Source organism: Fragaria vesca, linkage group LG3 (assembly GCF_000184155.1).
Source record: "Fragaria vesca subsp. vesca linkage group LG3, FraVesHawaii_1.0, whole genome shotgun sequence".
In the NCBI taxonomy this organism is placed as follows: Eukaryota; Viridiplantae; Streptophyta; class Magnoliopsida; order Rosales; family Rosaceae; genus Fragaria; species Fragaria vesca.
In genome coordinates this window covers 6,699,504-6,708,136 of record NC_020493.1, presented here as the reverse complement: position 1 = coordinate 6,708,136, position 8,633 = coordinate 6,699,504, and the positions used below count along the sequence as shown (strand labels likewise).

General features: G+C 35.9%; 1 protein-coding gene across 2 annotated transcripts; it reads left to right on the top strand.

The window, feature by feature from the left end:
• The first annotated feature begins 5,155 nt into the window (after nt 1-5,155).
• LOC101306017 (myb family transcription factor APL-like) lies at nt 5,156-7,309 on the top strand. 2 transcript variants are annotated; one of them, XM_004293768.1, is made up of 6 exons: nt 5,156-5,333; nt 5,428-5,504; nt 5,669-5,729; nt 5,858-5,924; nt 6,177-6,219; nt 6,338-7,309. In XM_004293768.1, the coding sequence occupies exons 1-6, from the start codon at nt 5,156-5,158 to the stop codon at nt 7,028-7,030; spliced, it is 1,119 nt and encodes a 372-aa protein (XP_004293816.1). In that variant the 3' UTR covers nt 7,031-7,309. The 2 variants fall into 2 exon arrangements, with proteins under 2 accessions (XP_004293816.1, XP_004293817.1); XM_004293769.1 differs by having other exon boundaries at nt 5,192-5,333; nt 6,356-7,309.
• The last annotated feature ends 1,324 nt before the right edge of the window (nt 7,310-8,633 follow it).

Genomic DNA, 8,633 nt, shown 5'->3' with positions numbered 1-8,633 from the left:
CTCTCTCTCTCTCTCTCTCTCTCTCTCTCTCTCTCTCTCTCTCTCTCTCTCTCTCTCTCTCTCTCTCCTTCCAACGCCGTCGTCTCTCCTCCACGCTCCAATGCCTCATCTCCGGTGTCGACGACGGTGGCGTCTTCGACGAGTTCGTCTCCACTCGGAAGTCCGGCCTCGACCACGGATTCTCTGTCATCGCCAACATGCTCAAGCGGATTGAGCCGCTTGACAGCTCCGTCATCTCCAAAGGCGTATCGGATTCCACTAAGGACTCGATGAAGCAGACCATCTCTACTATGTTGGGGCTGCTTCTGTCCGATCAGTTCTCGGTCACCGTTAAGGTTTCCAGAGCTCCGCTCGATCGCCTTGTTGCCTCTTCCATTATCACTGGGTATTGATTGTGATAGATGAGCAAATGGTTTAGTCTATTTTTGGGTTATAACTTGTTGAAGTTTGTATTGGATCTATGTTTGTATGTGTTTTGAATGATTATTGGGGGTCATTAAAAGTCATTGGGAGTTGGTAATTTTTTTTAAGGTTTCTTTTTTGTTGGAATCACCTTCTACTTATTCTTCTTCTACTATCTTCTTCGTTCTTTTGTGTTTTTATTGATTATTGGGGATAATAACCCGATTATTATGGGTCAGTAATTTGATTATTAGGGTCAGTAACTTGATTATTTTCTAGTATTTTTTTCTGTTCTATTACATTAAGCTGAAATAAGTAGATTATTGTGGGTCAGTAACTAATTATTGAGGATCAGTAACTCAGTTACTGGGGATCAGTAACTCAGTTACTGGGTGTCAGTAACTAGTTACTAGGTGTCAGTATCTGGCCAGTAACTGGTTACTGGGTGTCAATAATTGGTCAGTAACTAGTTATTGGGGGTCAGTAACTAGTTACAGGGGAAATTCCGGTGACCGGAGTCCGGCGGTCGGGAAAATTCCGGTGACCGGAGTCCGACGGTCGGGAAAATTCCGGTGACCAGAGTCCGGCGGCCGGTGACCAGAGTCCGGTGAAATTCCGGCCAAGTATTCTCTCTTTTATTTTCTCTCTCTATACATGTTTAAAAGGTGAGGGTAAAATAGTTTTAAAATAATATGGTTTGTTAAGACTTTAATAAAGATTTGTGCATTTGGGCATAAAGATTTGTGTATTTGGGCATAAAAAATGTTACCTTCTATTGAAATGCGCTAATGAAAAAGATTGACATTGGAATGGGAAATGAGAGGATTAAATTAGTACTAAATGAGCATTTTCCCTTATTTTTAACTCCTTTAACTGTTGGCCAATAGATAAAGACTCGAAAATTTCTGTTCGAAAAAAAAAATTAATTGCCATTGCATGTTTACCGTACCATAGTAATCTGCAAACGGATTCGGTTTTCTCAAATTTGATTTGCATAAAAAATATCCTCGTGGAAAAGTTGTGAATATGACAATGGAATGTCATATATTCCCTATGTTAGATATGCTTTTAAGATCAAACATCCATATCATTTCACATCTATCACCTCATCCTCTCCACCAGTTCTGCATGCTAGCCAAATTTTCGGCTCATGTATGATGTATATAAAGAAAACCTAGCTAGCCGCATCTATCATCATCATCAAATTCCTCTATATCATGACTATAGGTAGTTCTCCTTCTCCATTGTTCGAGTTGCCACAATAATGAAAAACCATAGCAGATTGATGCAATAATTAATACAGATGCACCATGCATTGGGAACTCAGATATACAGAGAGAAAAGAAGGAAGCTTTGTAAAGTATTCAAATTGTTCATAAAGTAGGGTCCCGCAAATTCACCTTCTATAAGGAATATATTCATTTTAGAGAATAAATCCCCCTCTAGAGATCACATAAAGATGCTTGAAATTCAAGCAAACTTACCCTTAACACTAAGCAGCCACCCAACTTTTCCACTGGCTTTGAACTAAACCCCATTATAATTATCATGAACTAAAAGTTAAATCCCTACTTTGCTTGAATATATTATAAAGGCACAGAGCCATTTGTGCTAATCTAGCTAAAGAAGCATCTCTCTAATTCTAAATCAAAGGCTTTGTTTTCCACAGAATTGGATAGACAGGTTCCAAAACACAAAGGGTGGTGGGGAAGGGTCAAATCTAGCTTAAGCTTATTTGGGTTCCAAATCATATGTATGCAGCATTGTTTGATTTCCTCACAATGACATCCATGCATTGGCTTGATTTGAACAACTGAGTGGGACATGGTCAACATCTTTTGTACTGAGCAAGACCAAGTGTGTAACAAGCTTGCTGGGTCGACGGTCGTAAAATGTTCTGTATCTTATAAAAATGGAGCTTTGTGTAAGTTATGGAGTTTTAGATCTTTGGGAGAAGAATCTTCCTTTAATTGTCAAAGAAGGAAGCATATATTCCCTCTGTAGTTTTTTTTTGGGTAAATTACATGCACATTCCAAATCATATATGCATTTTGCAAATCATGTAGTTTACGTACCTCTATATTAATCTGCAGTATTATCTCTCAATACCTTAATGTTTGTATAATATTTTTGCTCTTGCAGTGAGTAAAATACAACAATAAACAAACTACAAACTCAGGACATTCATTTAATTTATCCATGTTTAATTAATTGCTCATCTAATAAAACCTTTCTAGGTTTAGTAAATCTGGGTTCGAAATCTCTCATTTTCAATTTCATTGCAATCTGTAGAGTGCGGTTACTCCTTAGATTACAGTCGAGTTTGAATTCTTATTGATCTTCACTTTGTTCTATTGGATTTGATTTGACTCATTTGAGCATTGTATTACTGGTTGTGAACTAATTTATGCTTGTAAATTAGGTGTGTGTGTGTGTGTATTTCCTTTTTACAGTTCATATGTTAGCTGCTATATATGATTATATGAGGATCGGTTGGGAAACAGAAGGAGAAGGGAATTGCTCAACTAGATTGGCAGAAACCTCCTAAAACAATTATTTCCTGGATTAGTTTGAAATGGTTTTCGAAGAATTGTAGCTAGTATAGTCGATCATTATGCTCTTACATTCTTTAGTAGAGTGAGTGGGGGGAAAGCTTGTGGCAATGTATGGGGTTTGACCTTACTACTCGAGTAGTTTTTGTTTGTTTCGATTTGGATTGGAGTACAAATGCATGGCAGAGCAGTCTTCAATTCCACAAAAGTGATAAGGGGATAGAGAGGCCCTAGCAAATAAGCTTTAGAGAAGAAGTAAGGCTAAGGTCCCCTACGCTCCTGTCATCAAAAGCTCCACATTACAATTCCTTTTATGTATTCATGTTCACGTCCTTATATATTACCAACCACAGACCCTAAAGTTGTTGTGGTTCCGGCCATATTATGTTGTTTTTTTCTGCTTTCTCTTCCATGATAGAAAATACATCAAAATTTCGTTATATCCTTAATCTTGTTTCTTGATATAATTTGATACTCGATCTCCCCAAACTGTAATCTCCAAGAACTCGATCAGTTTGATTGTCTTTGATCTCAATTCGTAAGTGTGATTCGTGAAGAACTTTATCTCGCTAGCCTCCCTCATTGGATGCCATTGTTTGAAGTTCTCATTTACTTTCGGTTCGATATACAAAACCCTAGCTACACGTACACTTAGATAATAGTTCCGAAAACGATGTTGTTTATTATTGTACAAGAATGCAAATAAAAGTGCAATTGGGAATGAATGTTGTCAAATAAGATTGAAAAGAGCATCACTTTTCAGCTTAGAGTTCAAGCTAAAACTAACGAACTAAGCACCAAGAATCAAAGGTTCGGTGTTAATAATGTATAGAGGTATAGAGAATATATATAGATAACTCATCATTTCTATGAAACATGTATATAATATAGTCTATTAGTATTGCTCGTCTGTAAGTTGAAAAAATTCTCGAGATAACTGGAAGAAAAAAAACGCAATCTATATGAGTATTATTGTTGAATAAGTTTAAAAATCTTTAATATTTCTATACAAGCAAACCTCCTGGATAAAGTTCATCATAAACAACCACTGTATGACAAATAAATTAAACTCCAGAGTATGATTTGTTAGTCGGGATGGGTCACATCGCTAATGCCATGCATTTAGATTATGTTGCTCATAATTAACAAAGCTTTTGAAGTTAATCATATGCATGCCAACAAAGGTGTGATACTACCTCGACCATTCAATTAACGACAGAATGTTATAAAAACAACTAATCTATATTTAGTTAAAAACAAAGTACTCCTAAACACTCATTGTATCAAATCCAGGACTCCAGGAGCAGGACAGAACGCAAATAAAAAATTAGAAAAGATCTGGGTATGAACAGAAATGAATCCTATATTAAGAACATGAAAAAAACCGCAATGATCAATCCCATATATCGTCCTGTCCAGTTTATCATTGAAACCTTTTTGCTGGTAATGACATAAAGGACATGTCTTTGTGTTCTAAGCACCATGACTGATTGGTTATTGGTTCAAAGCAAGTATGATCAATGAGAGAGAACCCAGGCTAGCTAGGGCAGCATATAGTTGTATGTATAAAGTATAAACCTGGTTCAAGAAAAATGAAGTACAAAACATATATGTTGCCCATTATCATTCCCATGAGGAGTCTCACTCATATCTTAATGCAAGCAGGTAAAAGCTTCACATGCTATCAGAATATATAACACCCACAAAGATACACTCCTCTTTTGGAGAGATAGCAAAAGATACATGCACTACTCTCAAAGTCTCAAAACAATTACTCAAATTACTTAGTTCACACTCTTCATTAGCAAATCTAATACATTTGATCCTGTATCTGCATGCATTCTTTGTAATTCTGAGTTTCTGACACAAGTATATTTGCTTAATTAGAATTAGAGTAGAGAGTAGTGAGAGAGGGAGAGAAAGCTAGAGAGTATCTTTTGGCAAAGGAAGGACAGCACCACATTGTAGAATAGGTGTGCTTTAATTTTCTTTTAAATTAAAACATTAATCTTTATTTTAATTACAAGGTTAGCTTGTCTCCCATGCTTTCTCCTTGACAAACCAATTAAAGCCCACCTCCTCTCCTTCAAAAACGCACCCTATTCTTCCCTATTTGCATCGCATTTGTTCTTCTGAATCTCTCGGTATTCCCAGAGCTCTCCTAGAGAGAGAAAGCAAGCAAGAGAGAGAAACAGAATAATATGTTCCAACAGCACAAGAAGCCATCAAGTATGAATTCCCATGAGAGCCACAGACCTATGTGCGTCCAAGGGGACTCTGGCCTTGTTCTCACCACTGACCCTAAGCCTCGTCTCCGGTGGACTGTCGAGCTTCATGAACGATTCGTCGATGCTGTGACTCAACTCGGAGGACCAGACAGTACGTTCTAGCTAGCTCATCAACTTTTATTTCATTTCCTGTATCAAATTTTCATGCATATATATGATGTTCATTACTGTAATGAATTTTCCAGAGGCTACACCAAAGACTATCATGAGGGTCATGGGTGTGAAGGGTCTCACACTTTACCACCTCAAGAGCCATCTCCAGGTAAATCTTTGCTCTCTGCAACATTTTTTCAAACTTCCTTTTCTTTTCTGATATAGCAGTTCACTTTTACGAACATTCCAATTTTTGGGTCGGCTAGCTTGACGATATATTTCTTTTCCTCCTTTTCCTTCTTCGATTCTCATCATTTTAACCTACCTGAACAGAAATTTAGGCTCGGAAAGCAACCTCACAAGGAATTCAATGATCACTCGATTAAAGATCATGGTATTTGTGAGACATGACTCTTCTTAATTTCTAGGGTTTTCATACGCTCTCAATTTCCAGTTCTTTTTTCTTTTTTCTTTTTGAAATCAAGTTTAGTTATATATTTTATTTTGTATTTTTCGTGGCAGCATCTTCACTTGATCTTCAAAGAAGTAGTGCATCTTCATCTGGGATAATAGGCCGCAGTATGAACGAGTATGTATTCTTTTTTCTTTCCTCAATACCTTATAACTTTTATTGAAATGGTTTGTCATGAAATTTTTAACCAATTCAGAAGTTATTGATTTGTATTCCTTCTTTCTTCTTCTTCTCTTTCTCTTTTTATTGAAAAACCGATTGCCTAAGTATATGGTTTTATGCTTTGTTTGGGGTTGCTGGGGGGTTTGGATTTTGTTGTGAAATGTATGCGAAAAACAGTAATAATTACCACATCGTTGATGCTATTAGGATGCAAATGGAGGTGCAGAGAAGACTGCATGAACAATTGGAGGTAATTTTATTTACACGTACACCTTTGCAAAATAATAATTATTCTCGTATTTCAGGATGATGGATGATCTTGTTCTTGATTTGAGTTAATATAATTATACCATACATATAATTAACAGGTCCAAAAACATCTTCAGTTGAGAATAGAAGCTCAAGGGAAGTACATGCAAAGCATATTAGAGAAAGCCTGCCAAACCCTCGCTGGTGAAAACAACATGACAGCTGCTGCAGCTGGAAGCTACAAGGGTAATATTGGAAACAATCAAGGTGTTAATCATGCTGACATGGGAAACCTGAAAGATTTCAATTCTCCTCTCAACTTTCCATCATTTCAAGACCTGAACATATACGGATCTGGTGATCACCTTGATCAACTTCAACAGAACAGCTTGGACAGGCCACCTCTTGATCATCACAGTTTTATGCCAAACAATGATAACATCAATTGCATGGGATCGAAGAAGAGGCCAAGTCCTTATAACAGTGGTAACAGTAGTGGCAAGAGCCCTTTGATATGGTCTGATGATTTAAGACTTCAAGACCTTGGAACAGCGGCATCATGTCTTGGACCTCAGGATGATCACCAGATTCAAATTGCACCACCGTCCATTGAAAGAGGCACTGATCAGATCGATTCGATTTCAGATATTTACGAATCGAAGCCGATGATTCAAGGAGACGAGAAGAAGTTTGAAGCCGGAAATAAGCTGGAGAGGCCTTCACCACGGAGATCAGCACCAATGGGATCAGAAAGGATGAACCCCATGATCAACGCGGGTGTTAGACAAGGAAGAAATTCGCCATTCGGGTGAGCTCGATATTAACTAAGCTTTGAAGTGTGCTGAAAACGATCTAGGGTTTTGGTCATGAAGGTTAGCTGGTCATCACATTAGTGTTCTACTTGAGTATGATAAAAATGCCACTGCTGGCAAACTTATTAAGTTACATTGTTAATTTTTATCGGTACATCTGTAACTTAGTGTGATCCTTAATTGTAACTTCTTGATACTTAAACTCCCACATTCCCATGCATTTCATGGAAAATTGATCTTGCATTATTACATGAATAAAATTTTACATGGCTTGTCATTAACAAGGTGCAACTTTTCAAACAGTAAACTATATATGATCGACTGATGAGAAAGCAACATGTGGGAACAAAATTTGATTATCCCATAATATAGTTAATGATTTAATATTTTCTTGCAGATGTATAGTGAATTCCTATTCTTAATCTTGAAAATTAGCATGGGTATTTCATGTCTGTGCTATAAGTCCATAATCTCTAGATATTAATTTTAGTCAGGCAAGTTCATTATGCTGATTCTTCACGAATTTCTTGTTTTATCTATTAACTCATACTTTTGTGCATATACTGTTTGGAGTTGGCCAACTCCTTTTTTTTGTGATCGTGCTTATATATAACATGATACATATAGTCATATAGTGTACCTAATAAATTTCTAATGCTGTAGTAAATTCTTCATCTTGCTAAAAAAAATTATACACAATACCAACCAGACCAAAAATAATTACATAAATAACCACCTCTATTATAACATTTTCAAGAAAACCATTGAGATATATGAGAAAATTAACATATTGTAGGTTAATTTGTAGTGGTAGCTGATCATTAGACCTCCTGATAACAAGGCTGATAACAATTTATTAAACTAAGAGCTTAAAAACTTATTTAGTACGTGGTTCTGACAATGCTTCATATCTAACTTTTCACTCTTTTTTATTTTTATTTTTTTAATTTTAGTAGCCTGAAATTTTGAAAGCAGCAAAATGTTACAGGGGAATTGGATTTTTAAATAAATTAATACTATACCATTTCACAATTAATCTCTGACTTAATTGATACAAAAAAAAAAAAAACTTAACATTGTATAACAAAGTTTTAATGTTCCGAATTAAACAACTTTTCTAATGTTCCGAATTAAACAACTTTTCTAATAAGATTTGAATACCATACGAGTTAAACTAGCATGGGATATGTTGTTAATTTTCTTGCAATCTTTTAATGTATTTGTATTAAAATGTGGTGTGAGATATATGTCTCGACGTCTATGGTTTATTGTGAGTTGTATCTTTTTATTAATTTCACCAAATCTTGAAACAAACATCTGAAACTACTGGTGCTTAAAGTTAGTTGGTCCAAGTTAGTTATTGAAGACAAAACCATTGGGATGATCAAAAGAACACATAAGCTAAGTTGTACCATATCAATTTATAATTTTGTATTAATTCCCCCATAAAGAAAAAGATCATGCATGTCTTATGTAAGAGAACATGTATTAAAGATAAAAATATTCTGAATAAAATGAATTATAGTCATTTGGCATAACGATCTAGCTAGAAAGTGTGATTAACCAGCATAAGCTAACTCTTTTTTCCCGATGTGGGAATAGA

What these genes read in the sequence shown, in the direction of transcription:
- LOC101306017 (XM_004293768.1), top strand. Translation starts at nt 5,156, where the DNA reads ATGTTCCAACAGCACAAGAAGCCATCAAGTATGAATTCCCATGAGAGC. An exon ending in TCAACTCGGAGGACCAGACA is followed by an intron (nt 5,334 to 5,427) that starts GTACGTTCTAGC and finishes TGAATTTTCCAG; the next exon opens with AGGCTACACCAAAGACTATC. An exon ending in ATAGGCCGCAGTATGAACGA is followed by an intron (nt 5,925 to 6,176) that starts GTATGTATTCTT and finishes TGATGCTATTAG; the next exon opens with GATGCAAATGGAGGTGCAGA.